The sequence below is a fragment of the Drosophila pseudoobscura genome, chromosome 2, assembly GCF_009870125.1.
Source record: "Drosophila pseudoobscura strain MV-25-SWS-2005 chromosome 2, UCI_Dpse_MV25, whole genome shotgun sequence".
In the NCBI taxonomy this organism is placed as follows: domain Eukaryota; kingdom Metazoa; phylum Arthropoda; class Insecta; order Diptera; family Drosophilidae; genus Drosophila; species Drosophila pseudoobscura.
Window position 1 is genome coordinate 18,766,060 of NC_046679.1, and position 22,602 is coordinate 18,788,661.

General features: G+C 38.4%; 2 protein-coding genes across 3 annotated transcripts in view; one reads left to right on the plus strand and one right to left on the minus strand.

The window, feature by feature from the left end:
- The first annotated feature begins 115 nt into the window (after positions 1-115).
- Positions 116-15,733, plus strand: l(3)80Fj (lethal (3) 80Fj). Its single transcript, XM_033377170.1, has 4 exons — positions 116-269; positions 326-428; positions 5,130-6,097; positions 8,859-15,733. The coding sequence occupies exons 1-4, from the start codon at positions 255-257 to the stop codon at positions 15,666-15,668; spliced, it is 7,896 nt and encodes a 2,631-aa protein (XP_033233061.1). The 5' UTR covers positions 116-254; the 3' UTR covers positions 15,669-15,733.
- A 4,508-nt stretch (positions 15,734-20,241) lies between these two features.
- side-VII (sidestep VII) overlaps positions 20,242-22,602 on the minus strand; it is a 33,032-nt gene continuing 30,671 nt past the window's right edge. For both annotated transcript variants that reach the window (XM_015182145.2, XM_001359073.4), the window contains one exon: positions 20,242-20,774. In XM_015182145.2, coding sequence (XP_015037631.1) covers positions 20,358-20,774 — 417 coding nt within the window. In that variant the 3' untranslated portion in view covers positions 20,242-20,357. The remainder of the gene's footprint in view (positions 20,775-22,602) is intronic.

Below are 22,602 nucleotides of genomic sequence, written 5' to 3' on the forward strand. Positions count from 1 at the left end.
AAGTCCAGGAGGAGCAACAGAAATTACATGCAGGTTTTGACGGATTGTGGATGGTGGATGTTGCCAGTGTGAATCGGCTTTTCAAATCTGTCATTTTTTCCACCGTTCCCCTTACATTTTCTGCGTGAGAAAAATCTTGTGACCATTTATTATACTATCGTGTTAAAACATCGAAATTAGATTTAGTATCGATACATTGTTACAATAACGAGCCCTAAAAAATCATCATTAGATTGGTCCACGTTTTGGCTAAAATGGTGGATACACAGGTTATTATATTAAATATCATATTTTCCTTTTAAATCAAATTTTTTTTATGTTACAGTTGTCTAGTGCCTTGCGGGATTTGCCCAATAGGGTATTAAACGTTCACGTGGAGGAGCGGCCGCAATTGTTTCAAAATGTTTCTGCTGTTCTGAAAAATCCAGGTAAGTGTTGCAGGGTTAATATGTATATAAGTAAATTTTATGTAAGCACATAAACATATATAAAACACGATGAATCGATGCAGAAAAATATTGAAAACCAAAATCTACAAACGGAAGAAAAGCCTTACAGTTCCCCGTATCGTAAAAGCGGTGCATAAAGTGAGTTTATCCAACGATATTATCCGGCACTCCAACACCCAATTAGAATTATTTGTACATATACATCCATATGTATGTATTATTATTTGACATACTCTGCTCGTCACTAGAATGGGACAGTCACATTTTGTCTTGTAAATTATTCACCTTTATAAACCCTCACACAAGCTACGTACAAACAGTCTAGAAAAACAGAAAAACAAACAGTCAACATACAGCACCAATTTTTCAATATATCCGATTTTCGCAATCAATCCAGCAGAACATGTATGATTTTCTTTGGATCATTGTCCTGTTGTCCTGGCGGCTCCATGTAGCCGCCGATGCTTTCAAATTTTCTTCCAATATCTTATACTGGAAGCCATCCATATATCCTTCCACAAACACCAAATTGCCGACGCCATAGCGCCCGAAACCATTATACTACCGCTTCCATGCTTGACGGTGGGTATCAGATTCTTTACAGAAATCAATGGTTTCTTTAGGTGAACTTGGCTCATGAAACCATCCTTGTGCAAAAAATTGGCAATTGTTCTTGGGTGCATAATGAGTCCTGCACTTATTTTCGGGTATTTACTAACTTCCTTAAGGATGCTTCTCTCGTCGCGACTCGATAGCTTCTTTGGCCTTCCTGATCTCTTCTTATTTCCCGTGGAACTGTTGTTATTGTTGCGAAAGATGGTCTGGACGGTGGATCGACTTAATTTAACTACATCCTCGATTTCGCCATATGATTTTTTATCATGACGAAGACTAAAAATTAAATTTCGAACTAAAAACTGTATTTGCTTCCTTTTTTCCCCCAAAAAAGAGTAACAATAATACTTTTTTGGACCCAATACACCCACTTGATACGCAACGAAGCTAGGCGTCAAAATAGTCGGATATCACTTTTAATTAAAGGGAATTCCCACGCTGCATGTAAACTTTTTTTCTTGAACATTTAATGTTTTTTTCCTAGTTTAACTTTAGTATATATAATTTTTTAAAGACTTTTTTCTGAAATAAAGATATTTGTTAGTCTCCTAAATAATAGCACACCAACTTTTTTAATTTTCATTGCGAAAACCCGAAATATTGAAAAATTGGTGCTCTCAGGCGGGCGCTGCGTTTTTCACTTACTTTTGCGGTTTACCCTTTTCTCCAAAACGTTCCGTTTTAAGGTGCTCAAGTTTTCAAATATTTTTGTTATCAATATGTTTCATTTTTATTTTTTTTTTGGCAAACAAAAATATCTGACCTGGCTGCTTTTTTCAATTGCTTGTTTTGAAAACGACGGCAGTATATCATACGTCTGTGCCTAGAATTGAAGAAGGCCAAGTGCAATGTTTTCAGCCAGCGAAGTCAGCGAATGCACCAAACCTAATTTCCTCGATAATCACCTGGCCACTACACTCTCCACCACCAGATTATGTCCCGGAGTGATCGACACCGATCGTAAAAAGAAAAGAAGGATAGTGAATTAGCGGGTTTGAATATCCTTTTCGTGGTTTACTCCCATTTTCTTCCCTTTCTCGTTCTATTATCGAACGTAATAAACAGGACTTAGTTTTATCGTTACTGTTGCAGTCACAAACACCTGCGCTAATTTATGGCCGTACACCTCATCTCCGACGTTGAATTGTATGTTTCCACTCCTCAAATTGTACACCCTTGCGTTGGTTGCATGAGCCTTTGCATTGTTGACTTTTGCTGCATTCCTTGCCAACTGCAGAGCATTGGGGTAACTAACTCTAGAATCATTTGATAGAAAGTTAAGTTTCCTGAGCAATTCGTAATCATTGACAAGTAGGGAGAATATCCGGTGGTTGTGTGTAAACTGGATGGAATAGCACCGTTAATCTCATTCAGTTGTTGATCCCAGGTAGTGTGATCTTTCCCACACACGGATCGCAGCCAAAACCGATCGCTTTAAGCGCTCGCTTGCATTCGCTTCAGCCGAATAAAAACCGGTACAAATATGTTTAATTGAAAATCGAGTTAGAAAAGCTTCAAAGAACCCTGATCGAAATTGAGAACCATTGTCCGTTAAGATGGATTCCGGCACTCCAAACGTAATGAAAATAGAATTTCTCAAGTACTCGAAAATCTTTTCCGAAGTGAATCGTTTCAATGGGCAGAGGAAATGGAATTTTGTACAATGATCCGCGATTATTAATAATCCAATATTCCCTGCCTTTGAACGAGGGTACGGACCTGACAGATCCATGTAGAGTCGGTTAAACGGTCTCTCTGATTGAATTGGCTTCCCAATGGTGGTCGTACTAGTGCATTTGGACTTTTGGTCTGTTGAAAAATTATTCACATACTCTCGGATTTGAACCAACATCTCTTAAGTTTTTCCACGGTTTTACCCATTCCGGGAATGGGAACCCATAGTTTTTATGACTGGTGGTCAGATTCAGGATCTTCAATCGTTTATTTTTAAATCTGGGAGTTTTTCTTGGTTCTGCTGAATGCGTTCAATTAACTCTCAATTAATCGAACTCTAAATCGATGATCGCACCTATGTCTATAAACTCATCGACTGACGACTCATTTTTCCTTGACAGAGTGTCAAGTTCGAATTTCTTAATTCCCTTAATAACTGCTATACATTCTAGTTCCGTAACGGAATAGTTCCGTTGCGCTTTGGATAACTTAACCGACATGTATCCGATTGGCATTTCGAAGCCTTCTTCATTCTCTGAGCTAAGCCGCACCCATGGCCAAAAGAACAAGCATCGTACAATAAGATGAATTTCTTAGAAAAATCAGGAGTTCTGAGGATTGGAGCTGATGTTAATCTTCGTTTCAATTCTTCAAAAGCATTGGTTGCGGTTTCATTCCATATTAAGGAGGTATTCTGTTTCCCAAGCATCTCGGTCAATGGAAAGCTTACGGAGGCATAATTCTCGACGAAACGTCGATAGCATCCGGATAAACCGAAAAACCGCCGTAACTGCTTCACCGTTGTTGGAATTGGGAAGTCGTTGATTGCCTGAATCTTAAATTGATCGGTATTTATCTGACCATCATGAAACCGAGATATTTAATCTCTCTCATGCAGACCTTCGATTTTCGAACGTTGGTGGTGATATTCGCTTTTCTTAGGCAAAGTGCGATTTCTTGCAAAAGAATCAAGTGCGAATCAAAGTCATCCGATAGAACTAGCAAGTCGTCGAGATATACAAATACTCGATTCCGTAAACGTGAGGGTATGGCAGTGTCCATTAAGCGGCATAAGGTCTGAGGTGCATTTGTCAGACCAAATGGCATGACCTTATATTGGTACAGCGGACGATTAGGAACGGTAAACGCAGTATACGGTCGTGATGGCTCGTCCAATGGTATTTGCCAGAAAGCATGTTTCATATCATATTAGTTATATACCGCGCGGAGGTAAGCGGCTTAAGATCCCGTCAATATGTGGTAAGGGGTAAGCATCCTTCCTCGTGTATTTATTGATTTCGCGAGAGCCTACACATGTTATCTACCTCAGCAAAGGCCAGTGTCTTTGTTTGTTTAATCGCCTAATGCTAATCGCGCCTAATCGAAATAATGCTGTTTCGGCCTAACCCTTCTCATTCGTACGAAGGAAAAATTTCAATAACACCTTGCATTATTTTCTGCTCTCTACTAGAATGTTTGTGTAACTTGGGTGAGCTTTCTTCATCCTCCATGGGACCTACATCTGACTCAAGTTTAAATTTTCTAAAAAAATCAATTCCCAAGTAAACCTCTTGGGTTAAGTCTGGTATGATAAAGAAATCTATACTTTCCGTGAGTCTACGATGTGTAATAGTCACTGTGAAAATGCCCTCAACCGAGCATTTTGTTTGGCTGTTTTTACTCTAACCGACGCTCCAAAATCGAATAAGGCAATTGTCTTCAATCGTGATGGGTGTGTACATACGATTATCTCCTGTGCTGAATATACCCGATACTCAAAATGAGTATTGGGGTATATTAGATTTGTGGTAAAAGTGGATGTGTGTAACGTCCAGAAGGGATCGTTTCCGACCCCATAAAGTATATATATTCTTGATCAGCCCTGTCTGGCTGTCCGGTAATACTTCTCCACAAATCAAAACCTAGATGGACGCTGTTTATATGGACTCTTTCCAATCATTTGCAACTGTAAAGTTCTGGTCTGCTGTCATCTAGTTGTCTGGAAAAAGAAAAAAATGATCACAGAACGGATTTATTTTGAAAATTGAAATTGCGGATAAACGGTCAGAAACCTTTCGGACCGTCCTATTCAAAATGCTATTTTTTGTTACCCGGTACTCGAGGAATGTAGGGGTATATTCGGTTTCTTGTGAAAGTGGATGCTGAGTGAAAAACATTAACAAAAGAGAAGTGTAAAAACGGTCTTAGCTTGAGCGAAGAGCCAGTTGAGCGAAAACATATTTTATCGGGTCTTTTTTGTCTCATTCAATACATATGTCCATAAATGAGACTTTTTTTCGTATGTATGTATGTATGTTTGGTTCTGGGAAATATTTGGTTTTTAGATATTGTTATCAAACAACATTGTTAACTTTATTTTTATTTTTTTAGGGATTAATTCAACGATAATTCGAGGGATATGTAAAGTGATTGCTACAACAATAAACAAGTACAAGGATCTGCAATCACAACTCATCGTTCGGAGCCTCGTGGCTGATCTTGTCACTATTCATCATGATTTGACAGTAGAACATATGTTAAATGTCTTCAAAACACTTTTGTTTAAGGAATTTAACGCGGTTTCCCCACAAAAATCTTGTAAGCCGGCTGTTGTCGCATTGGGATGGATTGCTGTAATATTAAAGCTTGCAAATCGCCAATCAAATATTTATAAAACCGAAAAAGCAAGATTGATTGATTATCAAACATTGCTATATCAAATGACTTTATTGGGGCCACATCAACGCTTTGTCGATGCATCAACGAAAATAATATTTGATTTATGGTCGGATAGTAGCACTACTTATGATGAAACTCTGGCCACAATATTTCAAATGGAGTTAAATACAAATGCGACCATTATGATAATGGTTATGATCAAATTTGAAGCTAAGAGTAGCAAATCCATTATATTGAGATCACATACAGAAAAAATTGTTGAATATTTTGTCAAAAGCATGATTTCATGCAAATACAAACCCGACAAGTCGTTCATTCTGGCTTGTCGTCCATTGTTGGAATCACTTGCTGAATCCGAATTTGATTTTCATATATATCCTCCCTTAAAAAGGTCTATATTGCGAAGCCCTGAAAATACTCTAGAAAGTATTGGATTAATTTTTGACATGGTTAATATTGATTGTAGTCGGTACGCTTGCGAAATAGGAAAAGTTTTAATTAAGAACTTATACAGCAAGGGTGACAATACACGACGCGAATCGCTTGAATCGTTGAAACTTCTTTCGCAAAAATGCTCTGATGCCATTATTATTAAAGAATTATTGGAAGAAATTTTTTCTGTGTTAAACGGCGCTGATGGAAAAATAAATGTAGTCGAATACAGGCTCAATTTAATACAGGTAAATATATCTTTTCCTACTCTTATAATTATAAGAAAGCAATTTTGGGTTGTGGTTGGTCCTTTTAAAGAACGCACAATCGACAATAAAATCATTGAAGGAAGTAGGTCCATCAATAATTAAAATAATAACAAAAAATTGGTAAAAAGGTGTCTTGAGTGATTTCATAAAAAACCTCAGCTTAGGGAAGAAAACTTAGGAAAACTTACATTTTTTTAATAGCAAACAAAAATAATTATATATTTTTAACATAGAAAATGGCTATACCATTTTGGCTATAACTAATTTTCTGTGGGAAAAACAGTTCCAGGGAAAAAGTTTTAAGGAAAGTAACTATTAGTAATTATTGGAGTTGACCATATACTCCTGAAGCTTCTGCAGCCTATGGGGCATTGAACCTGACAAGTTTTGAAGAGTTTATATTTTACTATTGTCCCATTCAGCAACGATCGCTGCAAGGAAGCCCCACAGATCCACACAGACTCATTCATCAACAGTGTATTGTGGGTCTCAAAATAACCCATTGAGACCCGGGAAACATGAATTGGCGCATTATCCTGCTGAAATGTCCATTGCTGCAATTATAAAGCAGCCAAGTGCGGCAAAGGAAAGATTTGTGCTTTGAATCATTGTCCTGGTACAGCTTGTATTTTAGTTTGCTGGTGTTTTGTGGATCAACGAAGTGAAAATTCTACTCACTTTTTGTCCATTCCTTCTTTAAAATGTCCAAATAAAACTCTTTGGTCATAATTTCCGTGAAAATGCGAAGCTCTCCAACACCTTTGGAAGAAATACAGCCCGAAACCATCACTGAAAGGTTGCCAAATTTAACAGTGGGCACAATGTTCTTTGACTGGAGGGCTGTATTCGGCTTACGCCAAACTTTACCAGGCCCATCATTATAATACAGCATGATCTTGGTTAGTCACAAAAAATCACGTCGTTCCAGTACTCGAGAGGCTTGTCAACATTGAATATATCAAAGTTTAAGCGTTTCTCAATATTAGCACCGGTCAGCAAAGGCTTCTTCCTTGCCACGTGTGATGAGTATCTGTGGACATTTAAAACTTTTCGCACCGTCTCGGGGAAAACGGTCTTGTTTAGATTAATTTTTATATCATTGACCAACTCTCTGAGGCTTGTTTGTGGCTTATTTTCCACAGTTTTCAAGATTTTCGAACAATCCCGCCGAGAAAACTTCTTTGGTCTGCCGGTAAAGGTCTGCAATTCTAGACTATTTTCTTTATCCGTTCGTTTAATAATATTATAAACTGTTCTCAGCTTAATATTAAACATCTTGGCCAACTACTTCGCTGTCTTTCCTTTACCATAATTAAAATATACCAATTGTATGAAAGTACTGATTGAAAGAAGACGAAAGAAAAACAAACGGGACATCAAAATCAAAAAAAGACCAGACGCGTGCTTTTCTTAAATCTTCTTTGCAGTAACAAAGGAGCCGACTAAAATTATATGGCGAAAGCAATGTATGCTGTTGAATGTCAACGACATAGCCTTTCGAAGAGACTCTTCGCTGCCAGCTGAAATAATCATGACTCCATTAATTCGATTCAGAAATCTTGAATATGATCGTGCAGCGTGCAGCTTTAACCGACAATATAGCAAATAAGTTAAAAGTGAACACTGATGATATCCACCATTAAATCGGTATTTTGATAAATATGTCCATTTATCGCTACCCGAATCTAAAAAACTACTGCGGAAAAAACGCGTTTGGACCTATACAAACCTCCATGTCCCGAAGCAAATTCGAGGCAATTAAGCAGTACTTCTCACTGAGTGATGAAAGTGAGCGGATCAAAAAGGGGTAACCAGGCTATGATCCACTGTTCCTCACGCGCAGATTTGTCGACTGTCTCAATCAAAGGTTTGACTCCGTGCCAAAGCAAGCCCGCCTTTGAGTGGACGAACAAATGTGCAACACAAAAATTAAGCACCAATTGCGCCAGTATATGCCCAATAAGCCACACAAGTGGGGTATCAAGCTATTTGTCTTGTGCCATTATTTTGGCTATGCATACCACTTGGAGATCTATAGCGGCTATCCACTGTATCGGCGTCAATCACCAGTCAAAGCATTAGACCAAATTTTTTGAGGACCAAACAATTGACGTTTTAATGTGGCTTATTCAATTTTCCGACTTAAATCCAATCGAAAACTTGTTGGGAGATTTACGACACGAAATTAGCTTTTATTTACAAATAATCAATAATTATGGGAGGGCGTCCAAAAGTTGGGTTATGAGACACCTGCCAGACGCTTATAAATACGCTCAAATAAAAGCGGATTCATCGGATATTTAATATTAAATCCTATTTAGGAACAAAAAAAATATATAAAAATCAGTTAACAAACTTCTTTCATAACAATTCTTGAAGTGTAAATGGATCTATTTTCTATTATAACATTATCCTATAATATAATCAAGTTTATTTTTATTGAACACGAATACTTAAGGAATAATTGAGAACTAATATTAAGTTTAAAATATTGTTTTGTTATGTTATATGTGTACCCATTATTAAGATCAACTAAATCAGGAATACCCCTGATACAAATGTACCACATATCTTCGTGCCATGAACACCCTCTGTTCACCCGATCAACATTTTTGTTTCCTTAAAATTTGTGTGTCGTTTTTGTGTTTGTGTTGTGTTGTGTTTTTTCTATTCATAAATACCCATACTACGATATACTACTATAATACTTAAATATATATATTTGTATTCTTTATTTCAGGGCGCGGGCTTTTTAAGTTTTAACAACATAAGCCAGGACCAAAGTTTAACCGTTTTAGATGAGGCAGTGAACTTGTTTTGGAAGGCTTTGGAATGTGAGACACAGGAAAAAGTTATTTGCTGTACTTTAGACATGTTTGCCTTATGGACTCAAAAGCTACGAAATGAGCTTCCCAGTGTTATTATTAATATCTTTAAAACTGGAATTCATCAAAAGAACACAAATCAAATCATAAGGCAAAGTTATCTGGAATGGCTTCTTCTATCTATACAAAATACAACGGCTAACAATCATAGTTCCATTGTACCAGATCTAATCTCTTTGTATACCAAAGCCTTAGTTAATGCTTCCCAATTGTGTCACGCATCAGAAGCAGCCTGCATTGCCTGTATTCTTCTGATATTAGAGAAGCCAACCGAGAACTACAGCCACTTTTGGACAACGGTGTTTGATATGAACAAACAGTATTTCTACAATGAAAAGTTTATTGCAACAGCACCAACTGAGACGCTGTGTCATATTTCATTAATGGCAAGAACGCTGATTTTATCATATTCAGAAAAAATTAAATATCAGTTTGGCCCATTAATCCGGACGTTAGTTCATAACTTGTGTAGCAATTCACTTAAGGTGCGAAATTTTACAAAAATTCAGGTAATGAAAATTATTAGAGCCCCTAAAGGTGTCGACTTTGTTAAATTAGCGCTCAATGAGTTTAGTAAACGCATTAATACGGTGAACATTCAAAATGAAGGCGAGAATTGTATTGACCAGTTTGGAATCCCAACGCAAGCATACGTAGACACATTACAAGTTTTGACTGACTTACAGAATATTAGTTATGAAGACTCTGTCGAGGTTGCCATGCAACTACTTCTTATTTCCCACCATCCGGCTATCGTAATCAATAATCCTTTTTTTTGGGAAACCACCATATTAAATAATTTTCAGCTCAAACCAGAAAATTTAATTTCATGTAAGAAAAATAATATTGTTGTTGAATATATCGAGAATTTTATAGTTTGTGCGTCTTACGAAAATACCATATCAACATTGGTGCGCCTTAGTCCCGACCTTATTGTTCCCATCATTATATTTCATTTTAAAAAGTATCTTCTTGATTCGGACAATTATAGTATAACTAATGAGGAATTCTTAACATATATGACACCAGATGGTGAATTGTATGATAAAACTGTAATCCCACATGTAGACTCACAATATGCTACAACTCGTGTCAAACGAGAGAATAAAGTTTACAGCTATAAAGAACAGTTAGAAGAGATTGAGCTTCGTCGCGAAATTGATGAAAAACGACAAAAAGAGGGCAAATCAAAGACGACTAAGCTTACCCAAAAGCAAGAGGAACAAATTAAAAATCAAACAGAAAAAGAGCTACGTATCAAGTTACGAGTTAAAAATTTGAATGAAAGACTGCTTTGCAAAATATGCTTACTTAAAGCTTCAATTTGTGGAAATGGAAAATATGTTTCTTTATATTTTTACACATTTTTAAATGATATCTTAAAAGCCACGGGAAGCCCACTTAGCGCAGAAGCTCTGACTGAACTTTATATATCCTTGCACGCCATTTGTTTCAAAAATCACCCAAAACTTGCCCGGGATATTGCGATCGCGACAGTTAAACTTCAAAAACCTTCGTGTAATTTAAAAGATGAATATAATTCTATAGATTTACACAAAGCAATCGAAGAAATTATGTCTACTCTGGAAGACCATACCAATTCAAAACATTTGGACTCTTCATCATTTTCATATGCCTTTGAATTTCTTCGACGAGCATTATTATTTTTAAAATGCGACTCAAATAACAAACTCATCTCTATAGGCATACAAATGATCGGTATTCACGCGCAAGTTCGAGATGAAACTTCAGATTGTGAACCAAAGTTTTTGCCTAGGCTGGGTATGTTTGAAACATTATTAAATATATTTGAAAATAATAAAAATCAAGCCCAAACGGCCTGGGCAATTTTAGAAGTTGCGAAATCTTCCACCGGAGCTGCTAGCCCGGATAACCATATAATTATGGTATTTTTAGAAGCATTGCAATGTAATATAGACTCTGTAAGAAACATTGCATTGCGTGCATTAAAAATAATGATAGAAGCCATTGTTAATCATTTAAAAGTTCACAATGACCTTCAAAAAGAAGTTATTGTCAGGCTTTGGATAGCCAAATTCGATGTTGCTGGTGAAAATAGAGATCTGGCCGAAATTGTCTGGAATATGGCTAATCTACCTCTCCCAGAGTTTAGTGAAATAATATTTAATATCACACACTATGAACTATGTATCCAAAAGGCAGCTGCAGAGTCACTAATTCCACTTATAAAGACTGACGAAACGTTAGTTCAAAGTGGAATAAAGAAATTATTAGACATTTACAATGAAAAGCTTTCACTTATACCTCCTGTAGTGGATCAATTTGACCGTGAAATCGAGCCAGCAACAGACCAATGGAAAGCACGAAGAGGTGTTGCGTTTGCATTTTCCCAAATGGCCCCATACTTATCTGTTGAAGATATTAATTTCATTATGCATTTTATGGTATCCCAGGGTCTTGGAGATCGTGAGGATATCGTGCATAAGGAAATGTTAGCAGCTGCATTAAAGATCGTTGACATACATGGTAAAGAAACAATTGTAAGCTTATTACCTGTATTTGAAGAATTTCTTGATAAAGCACCGAAATCCCAGAGTTATGATAACATTCGTCAAGCTGTCGTAATTTTAATGGGATCTCTAGCTAGACATTTAGAAAAGGATGATAAACGAATTGATCCAATTGTTAAACGGTTGCTAACTGCACTGTCTACTCCGTCTCAACAAGTACAAGAAGCGGTATCAAATTGCTTACCTCATCTAATTCCTTCCGTAAGAGATGAAGCTCCAATTATGATTAAAAAACTTCTACATTCACTAGCAAAGTCAGATAAATATGGTGAGAGACGTGGTGCAGCGTATGGTATCGCAGGTATTGTGAAAGGACTTGGAATTTTATCGCTGAAGCAACTAGATATAATGTCTAAACTAACAGCTTATATTCAAGAAAAAAAAAATTACAGATCCCGAGAAGGAGCTTTGTTTGCTTTTGAAGTATTATGTACCACACTTGGTCGCTTGTTTGAACCATATATTGTCCATGTTCTACCACATTTGTTGCAATGCTTTGGCGACTCATCCCAATACGTCAGACAAGCGGCGGATGACACTGCTAAAGTAGTGATGGGAAAGCTTTCAGCTCATGGCGTTAAACTAGTACTGCCATCACTTTTAGATGCTCTTGACGAAGATTCCTGGAGAACAAAGACAGCCTCTGTAGAGTTGTTGGGTGCAATGGCATTTTGTGCTCCAAAACAGCTTTCATCTTGCCTACCTAGTATAGTCCCGAAGTTAATAGAAGTGCTCGGTGATTCCCACACAAAAGTACAAGAGTCCGGTGCGGAAGCTCTTAAAGTAATAGGATCGGTTATTAAAAATCCGGAAATTCAAGAAATTGTTCCTATTTTATTGAAAGCCTTGGAGGACCCGTCTAATAATACATCAGCATGCTTACAATGCTTACTAAAGACAAAATTTGTGCATTTCATTGACGCCCCCTCATTAGCACTTATTATGCCTGTGGTTCAAAGAGCTTTTATGGACCGATCCACAGAAACAAGAAAAATGGCAGCACAAATAATTGGAAATATGTATTCGCTTACAGATCAGAAAGATTTGGCCCCATACCTACCAAGTATAATTCCTGGCTTGAAGTCATCTTTGTTGGATCCAGTTCCGGAAGTGAGAGCTGTATCTGCTCGAGCTCTTGGGGCTATGGTTAAGGGGATGGGCGAAACCTCATTTGAAAATTTATTGCCATGGTTAATGCAAACTTTAACATCAGAGTCAAGTAGTGTGGATCGTAGTGGTGCAGCACAAGGACTCTCTGAAGTAGTTGGTGGGCTTGGAGTCGAAAAGATGCATAAACTTATGCCCGAAATAATTTCTACTGCAGAAAGAATTGATATTGCTCCACACGTAAAAGATGGCTATATAATGATGTTTATATATATGCCTGGCGCGTTTCCTGAGGAATTTACACCCTATATCGGACAAATAATCAATCCAATCCTAAAAGCGTTAGCTGATGAGAGTGAATATGTGCGTGAGACAGCTTTAAAAGCAGGTCAGCGAATTGTCAATTTGTATGCAGAAACAGCTGTGGCGCTTCTTCTCCCCGAGCTTGAAAAGGGACTATTTGATGATAACTGGCGAATAAGATATAGCTCAGTTCAATTGCTAGGCGATTTACTGTATCGCATATCTGGCGTATCTGGAAAAATGACTACTGAAACTGCTAGCGAAGATGACAATTTTGGAACTGAACATTCACACACAGCTATTATTCGTTTTTTGGGTGACGAGCGCCGAAATAGAGTATTGTCTGGACTTTATATGGGACGTAGTGATGTTTCTTTAATGGTTCGGCAAGCTGCGTTACATGTGTGGAAAATAGTTGTAACGAATACTCCGAGGACTCTTCGTGAGATTCTTCCTACATTGTTTGGTTTACTACTAGGATGTTTAGCAAGCACTAGTTATGACAAACGACAAGTAGCTGCTCGAACATTAGGGGACTTAGTAAGAAAACTTGGCGAAAGAGTACTACCTGAAATCATACCGATTCTTGAAAATGGATTAAACTCTGATCACCCGGATCAACGGCAGGGTGTATGCATTGGTTTATCGGAAATAATGGCATCCACATCAAAAGAAATGGTCCTTACATTTGTAAACAGCTTAGTCCCAACAGTACGTAAAGCTTTGTCCGATCCTCTACCAGAAGTTCGAGAAGCAGCAGCAAAAACATTTGAATCTTTACATAGCACAGTAGGATCTCGAGCTCTAGATGATATATTGCCTTTCATGCTTGAAGGTCTTTCCCATCCGGATCCTCTGATTGCGGAGAATACTTTAGATGGACTGCGACAAGTTATGTCTATTAAATCAAGAGTAGTATTACCTTACCTCGTTCCCCAATTAACTTCTCCTCCAGTTAATACCAAAGCTTTATCTATTCTGGTATCTGTAGCTGGTGATGCACTAACGAAATACTTGCCAAAAATATTATCAGCATTATTAGATGCCTTATCAGAATCGTATGGTTCTGCAAATGAACAACAGGAGTTAGATTATTGTCAAACTGTCATATTATCAGTAGTTGATGAAGTTGGTATAAGAACAATAATGGATACCTTGCTAATTTCAGCAAACTCGGATGATCTATGCACTCGAAAGTCCTCGGCAAGTTTGCTTTCTGCATTTTGCATTCACTCACCAGGTGACTACTCACAATACATTCCCCAACTCTTACGTTGCCTACTTGGGCTAATGGCTGATCACGATAAAGACATCTTAAAAAAATCATGGGAAGCTTTAAATGCTGTAATTAAGGGACTAAATTCGGCACAACAAATAGCTCACGTATCTGATGTTCGCCAAGCAGTTCGGTTTGCTGCGAGTGAATTAAAAGAGCCTGAGCTACCAGGATTTTGTTTACCCAAAGGCATAACTCCATTGCTGCCTGTTTTTCGAGAAGCAATTTTAAATGGCTTACCAGAAGAAAAGGAAAATGCTGCTCAAGGGCTGGGTGAAGTTATTTATCTCACTAGTGCACAATCCCTACAACCATCTGTAGTACATATAACCGGTCCATTGATTCGAATACTGGGGGATCGGTTTAATGCAGCGGTCAAAGCTGCCGTTTTAGAAACATTAGCCATTTTGCTTAACAAAGTCGGTGTTATATTAAAACAGTTTTTACCCCAGCTTCAGACCACTTTCCTTAAAGCATTGCATGATCAAAACAGAAACGTTAGGATGAAAGCTGGTAAAGCCCTATCGGAGCTAGTGGCAATCCACTCTAGAGCAGATCCTTTATTTAACGAAATTCACAATGGAATAAAAAATACCGATGATTCTGCTGTCAGGGAAACAATGTTGTATGCTCTTCGTAATATTGTGAGTTCTTCTGGAGACAAAATGTCCGAGTCAATAAGAAAACAAGTATTTGCCACCTTATTAACCATGGTTGGACATCAAGAAGATATTACTCGAAATGCTGTTTGCGGGTGCTTAGGAGCTTTGTTGAAGTATATGCCAGCTGCACAAATTGACGATATATTAAATAATTCAATACTTAACAACAATACAGACGATATGCTAATTAAACATGGGCACACAGTTATATTGTTTGTTGCTTTGAAGGAATGCCCTAATGAAGTTCTCACATCAAACTTAAATGAAAAAATAAAGAAGAATATATTGTGTAATATTGTATCAGAAAAAGTGCCAATTGCTAGTAATGCTATTAGAGCTGCCACCTATCTTTTGGAGCACACTCTTCTTAATAAAAGTGAGCTTCCTACTACCATTATAGTAGCACTAGCTAGAGCAATGAATCATTCTAGTAATGACGTGAAACAATTGGTTGCTAAAAGTTGTACACATCTTTCAAAGAATTTAACAGCAGAACAAATTGGGGCAGACGTTTTAAAATATTTGGTTCCTATGTTGGTAAATGGCACGAAAGAAAAGAATGGCTACGTGAAATCCAATTCAGAATTAGCCCTTATTTCCATTTTAAGACTAAGGACCGACGACTCAACGTATTCCAGAATATCAGAAGTCTTAGAATCGGGAGCTAAAGATTCATTAAGCGAAGTTGTAACAAAAGTTCTAAAACGGGCAGCAGCTCAGTCAGTAGTAAGGGAAGAAGACTTAGACGACACCTTACAAACCTAATTTCGACCTAAATCGTATACTTAGCACGATAAAATAGTAAACAAAATATATAGTCTCAAAATAGTTATAAATATTGCAATTTTTAAATACGTTTTGTAAACAGTAATAAAGATTTGTATATTATTTGGTTGCCTATTATTTAAATAATGAAATATGACCGTTTCTTCCAAAGTAACGAATATCGGTCGTAGGGGGTGGATCGACTTTGCGAATATATTAATAAATCAAGATGAAAGGTCACAGTAGACTTCGGTTTCTTGCTTATCGATTTCTAAGTTTTCAGTAAAACCACTCTACATACCGTGCAATACTACAAAGTAACCATTGTGAGCAATAGAGGTCCCGCTGCGGTGCCACGCTGACTAAGGCATATATATACTTTATATACCTTTGTTGTTCACAATGGTTAAAACAGCCAAAATTGCTTGTAAGAATTAATATCGTCGATGTTAAAAAACACATGGATGCCATTCTTTTTACTGTAATGTGTAAATCATAGAATTTGTATAGCCGATACTCAAAATGGTAAAAGTGGATGTGTGTAACGCCCAGAAGGAAGCGTTTCCAACCTCATAAAGTATATACATATATTCTTGATCAGCATCAATAGCCGAGTCGATTGAGCCCTGTCTGTCTGTCAGTCCCTATTAGCGCCTAGAGCTCAATGACTTACTCAAGATAAAAAAAAAATTTTTCGAAATTTTTTTTAAAATTTGAGGTTTGTTTGCGGCGCAAAAACAAAGGCAGCTGACCAAGTGTTTGCTTCAAAGTAAAAACAATTTGGAAATATGGAAAATAGTCGTACAGGTATGTAGATTCCACGTTGTATGTTGGTGTGTTTTGTGTTTCGAGTGTTTTTACAACTGAAATTTAGCAAATGTAGTTGTGTTCTGTGGAGTGTAACTTATTCGGCGCGCGCTCTTGCTAGCAACTATAATTGGTATGTTTTTCGTTAAAGTATTACGGTTATTAGATTACGGTGATAATAACATCTTTTGCCACTTTTTGCCCGTTTTCGAAAAAAAAGATGGCATATAGAAGCCAAGTATGAGTTTCGCCGTTTAACATTGCTAGAGGTTTGGGACAACAACGGGCGTGATGACTCTGCCGTAACAAAGTGGGTGTTGGAAAAATTTAACAAAAATCAAGTTAGCAACTCACACGTTGATGCGAACTGGACAGACAATGTTTGCCACCATCATCGACAGCCATCCGGACTTATTGGAGACGGTTCGGTCGCTAGAAAATTATGCTATGGCATTCGATTTGTTGGAAAACGGGTTCAATAATCGGCGATTGGTATTTCAGGCACACATCAATGAGATCTTGGCGCTCCAGGCTGTGGAACCTGGGTCAGTGGTCATGCTTCGGGAACTTTCGGACAGATTTAATTCTCATATGCGTGCGCTGCAGGGTTTGAGCAGATCGCAGGATCGCATCGTCGTACAGCTTCTCCGAAAACTGGATCCAGCGAGCCAAGAGAAGTGGGAGGAACGATTCAACGACCCCGCATTCGCAAACTTAATTCCGTCGTGGGAATCTATGGCCTCGTTCTTGGATCAGAGATGCAGATCATTGGAGACGATGGACTTTTCTATGGCAAGCTATGCGTCGAGCAGTCAGCTGGGCAGAAGTAGAAAGCATAATAATTTTAGGTCCACATTGGTTACAACGAAGCAAACCGTAGCACGCTGCGCGCTGTGCAACGATAGTGTTCACGAGGTCCGGTACTGTCAAAACTTTAAATCGTTGTCCCCCACAAATCGCCACAAAGAAATCAAGCGGCTCTCCTTGTGTATAAATTGTCTAAAAACAGGGCATCGATTAATTTAGTGCACCTCGAGCATCTGTCGTACCTGTGAGGGTAGGCACCATACCGTCCTGCATTTTGGTAGCCCTGAAGATACCGCAGCCCAAGGGAAATCAGCGCCGTATACTCCATCTCAGTCTGCACTGTCTGAGTCAACGCCGTCTCAGCATACCACTGAGTCCTCCACTTCAGCGTCTACCTCGACTTCCCTTATTGCCCTATATCACAGTAATGGCTTGATCGGCTTGAGGTTCTGGAAGGTAGAAAATTGCATCGAACCAATAGTAAAGTCTACCAAAGAAGAACTAGATTGTGAATCACACTTTTTCCAGCATTTCCGTTGATTACATAAAGGCGATTCTCTTGTTCGTCTGCCAGCTAAATATAATTTGGAGATCCTGGGAGAATCTTACAATCAAGCGTTTCGTAGATTCCCTTGAGAGAAAGTTTGATCGCCGCCCTGATGTTAAATACCTTGATTTGGGCCGTTATGTTTTGCCTAACCATTGCGTCATGAAGAAAGATAGTTCTACGACCAAGCTTCGCGTCGTTTTTGATGGATCCGCTTCAACTTCATCTGGATATTCCCTGAACGACGTTTTAATGGCCGATCCCGTAATCCAACCCAAACTGTTTCATATTCGCTTACGGGAGATATCTGTAAAATGAATCGGTGTGTAAGACTCTCGACCGAGGATAGCAACTTGCAGTGTATTCTGTGGAGAAACTCCAGGGAAGAGGACTTGCGTGTTTCAATTGGACACCGATACTTATGGGACGAAGCCTGCCTCCTATTTATCTGTGCGAGCGATGCATCAGTTGGCAATGGACGAGAAGATGGCGTTTCCAGTTGGAGCTGAAATCCTTCGCCGTGACTTCTACGTGGATGACTTGATATCTGGAGCCAGCTCTCAGGAAGAGGCTGTCCGAATTCGGGAGCAAACTGCTGGAATTTTGTCTATAGACCAGTTGAAATTGAGGAAATGGTGTTCGAACATCCCTGCTGTGCTGGATGCAGTTCCGGAAAAGGAGAAGGAAACATTTTTGAAGTTCGACGATGGCAGCCATGTGACTAAAACTTTAAGACTTGCTTATTTGCTGTTGCTGTTATTTTCGTTCTCGGCCCTACAATCTTCTTCGAATTCCTACAGGCGCTCTGTTTTGTCATCCATAGCGCGATTCTACGATCCTCTCGGACTAGCTGGTCCCGTAATTACTAAATCCAAAATCAGTTATGAAATATGCACCAGTTTTGGTCAGATTCATCGACTTGAATTTCCTCGGCTTTTACTCCTTCCAGACTCTACGCTGGAAATTCACAGATTTTACGAGCCTTCAAGATTTAATATATTTTTGTTGACAATATAATGGAAACGATTCAGGAAATTATCGAAAAAATGGAATGCCGTTATGTCCCCACAGCTTTAAACCCAGCCGACATTCTGTCTCGAGTGGCTCATCCGACTGAGCTGAATGAGTCACCTCTTTGGGTGGTCCAAATTGCAAATTGTACTTGCAGTTCCTTTCTTGGGCCCGCGAATAAAATATCATGTCGGTGGTCCCGCGGAGTTGCCTTTAACAGCACCAAATGAATCCGCAAGAGCAATTATTGTCGCAAGTTGCCGCTACTGCTGACTGCTGGAACTTTTTTATTCTATAAAACCTAGCACAATATTGCCAAATAATCTTACCGCAGTATGTCCTCCTTTAACCAGTGAAAAAGTGAAGCTTACAGTTATGGCGGCACCTCATGGTAGCCGAAAGTATGCGCGTTCATTTGTGGCTAGAAATTCACCTTTTATCGACATACATTAAATACTAGATCTAATACAATCTCGCCTATCGCGGTGATAGATTTTTGGTGAAAATGGATGTGTCCAGAGGGAAGCGTTTCCGAACCCATAAAATATATATATTCTTGATCAGCATCAATAGCCGAGTCGATTGAGCCATGTCTGTCTGTCCGTCCGTCCTATTAGCGCCTAGTGATCAGAGACTATAAGAGCTAGAGCAACGACATTTTGTATCCAGATTTTCTGTCACGCTAGCACGCCCTGGTTGTCGCTCAATGTTAGCGCCGTTTACCGAAGGAGAGCCATACTGACCCATACGGTTATAAATGTAGAGTTGCTGTCGCAGCAGCAACTCACAACGTTCCGCCTCGTTTTTAATAATACAGTGTTTCGATCCAGAAGCTAATATTATATCTTACTTAAAGAATAGAATTTAAAAATTTAAAATTATAAATTTAAAAATAAAAAACAATTTACTTTAGAATATGTTTTCTATTTCACCGCACAAAAACAATAAAATTACATATTCATTACTGTTCGTAATAATGCCTTAATAATGTACTTAAGAAAATTACGATTGCTGTTTGCTAGTATAATAAGTTTAGATTTATAAAGCAATAATGAACCACCTGTGTACTGCAAACGCTGAAGTTCGGCAGCGCTGCGGCGCACTTTCGTTGGAAGGGCACTATGCAGTTGCCGCTTCGGCTTTTGTTTTGATCTGCTATCATCAAAATTAGTTCTATGCTAATCTCTCACCGCATTGGTTGCATATCGATCTCGCGAATTAAGGTTTAACTGGCCGGGTAAACAAGCAAGCAATCTTCAGCTAAGCCGTCGGTATAAATAAACATTATTGCGTTCGACCCTAATCGTTTTATTCAATTTCGAAGTAAATAGTTGTCAAAAAAGCTTGGCATCTTAATAAATTACATTACATTCAACCGCAAAATAATTTAACTATGAAAAATACTGTTTCAATAATAAAGTATAAAAGTTTATTCTAAGAGTTTGAAATTCAGGATACAGAGAATATTAATAATGTAATCACAGGGGAGTGTCGACCACCCTGTGGAATTTCTATAGTCATACAGTGCTGTCGCGTTTAATCATTAATGGAGTTTGGACGGTAACCTCGTCATCGGAAAGATTTTGTTCAACTGAGTGAATTTCATCGCTGCCGAGTCCTATGCAGACTCTACCGCTTTGAGATTGGTTTATATGATGCAAGGGTATTGTTCTTCCTTGTGGCTGAGGTAAAACATTTGATGTCGAAGGAATAGAGCTATTCGAAGCTAAAGATGATGCAGTTGAATGTCCAAGCAATGATTGTGAATGGTTATGGCTATGCACTCTTGATTGTGGAAAAGAAAGTTGATGAAACGTTGATGTTGGTCTAATTCCGCTTATGTTGCAATTATACTTTGGCCAAGCATTGTGCAACGACTGGCGAGGTAGTGTACATTGGGAAATTGAGCTTGAATATACATGTGGAGTAACGTTCTGAAATAAAATAAAAAAATATGTTTTAGAATGTTTTTATTGTTTAGAGTTTTAAGATAAGAATATAATAAGTAATGAGTGCTTAATAATCTATAATAATTAGAGGATCAAGTAGGCCGAGAACGTGGAGGTCATTACAGCTCTACCTTATTCCACTAAAATAGCTAGGAGTTATTCGGAACAACACCAAAATGAATGCTTCGCCAATTATATTATATTATATAACTGCAAAAGCATTAAGATGAGATGGCATAGGAGCGTGAATCCGTACCACAAAAGAACAGTTTAACCACCACCCAGCGTCTTAACTGGGGACGATTTTATAAAACTAATAATATCGATTAAGCATACTCTTCAGAATATATATTTAGTATTTACCACCTTAGTTTTTAACTACATGATAATTTTGGATTCATTCAAGGACTGTTCGATTTGATTCATTTGGTTGACAATTCAAGCTTTAACTTAAGCCTAATTAAATCTAGCACTTCGGCATTATTTTCTACACGTATTCAAAAAAAGCAGTGTTTTTTAAGACTTTGAGTACATTTTTCTCAAAATCTTGAAATTCTAGCTTTTGGAGGTCAGATTCGTATTCAGCGATAAAAATTCCAAAAAATCCTTTAAATATGAAAAAAGTTTTTCTAAATTAAAATCACCGAAAACTTTGGGTGACTGTAATTTAATTATTTATTTGGCAGGGCGAAAATGATCTCCTTCAATATTAGCGAACAACTATATTTTCTTCACAATTCAAAACTCTTACTCTAGTTTTTGTCCGCATCCTTTGGCAACAAGTCTAGCCTTGTAACGTTCCACTCTTCCATTTGCATCGTGCATGATTGCGTACACCCAGCGACATCCAATTGCTTTTTGGCCAGACGGCAATTGCGCTCGCTCCCATGTCTCATTTCTCATCAGCGCGTTGTACTCTCTAGTATAGCTGTCCACCATTCACTGTTGTTATCACTCGCTTAATAAAACGCACATGGTGGTGGTGAATGAGGTGAATGAGTCACCTCTTTGGGTGGTCCTCCATTTCTTTGCGGCTCCTCAGATGACTGGCCACCCACCTTGCTACCTGATAAGCCAGCCCTTGAACTTCGCCGGAAGGCTCTTCTGGGTAAATCGCCCTACATATACATGGTTTCTGATTCCAAGTATGCGAATTCATTTGCTTCCTTGTAACGCGTTTTCGGATACATTCACAAGTTTTGTAACCGAATTCGGCGCCCCGGACTCACTGTCTCAGACATTGAACATGGAACCCAGGTATTGCTGCGACTAGTCCAGCGTACTCAGCTATGGGAGGACATTGAGCTCAATTGCATCATTGTCGCCATTAATGGATCACTTTGGACTTCTCAGGGTAGATGGTCAACTGAAAAACTCTTCGTTGGATCTCGATCCAATCTTGATCTTTCGACTGAAGCCCAGGATATTGGAGCATTTTATTGCAGATCTTCCAAAGGAGCGGCTCGACGGCTCTCATACCTTTGAGATCACAGGCGTGGACTTTTGTGGGCCGTTTTTCTACAAACCGGAGGAATTCTCTTTATATTGCCTCTATCATATTATATCCACCACTAATTCTCTTCCTCTTATTAAATTGCTAATCCTCACTCACCTTTCTAGTAATTAGTAATTGTAGTCGTATTCGTAAATGTATTTTGAATGCATGTTTAGTTTCTTAACATACGCATTTTGTTCGGCTACGCACCGCGCGTCATGCGGCAGCGCTTCTCGGTCGGTTGGGCGGGAGGAGGGCTGCGTTTTGCTACTTGACGGTGCAATAATTGCATCGCCTCTTGTAAGATGCAAACATTGC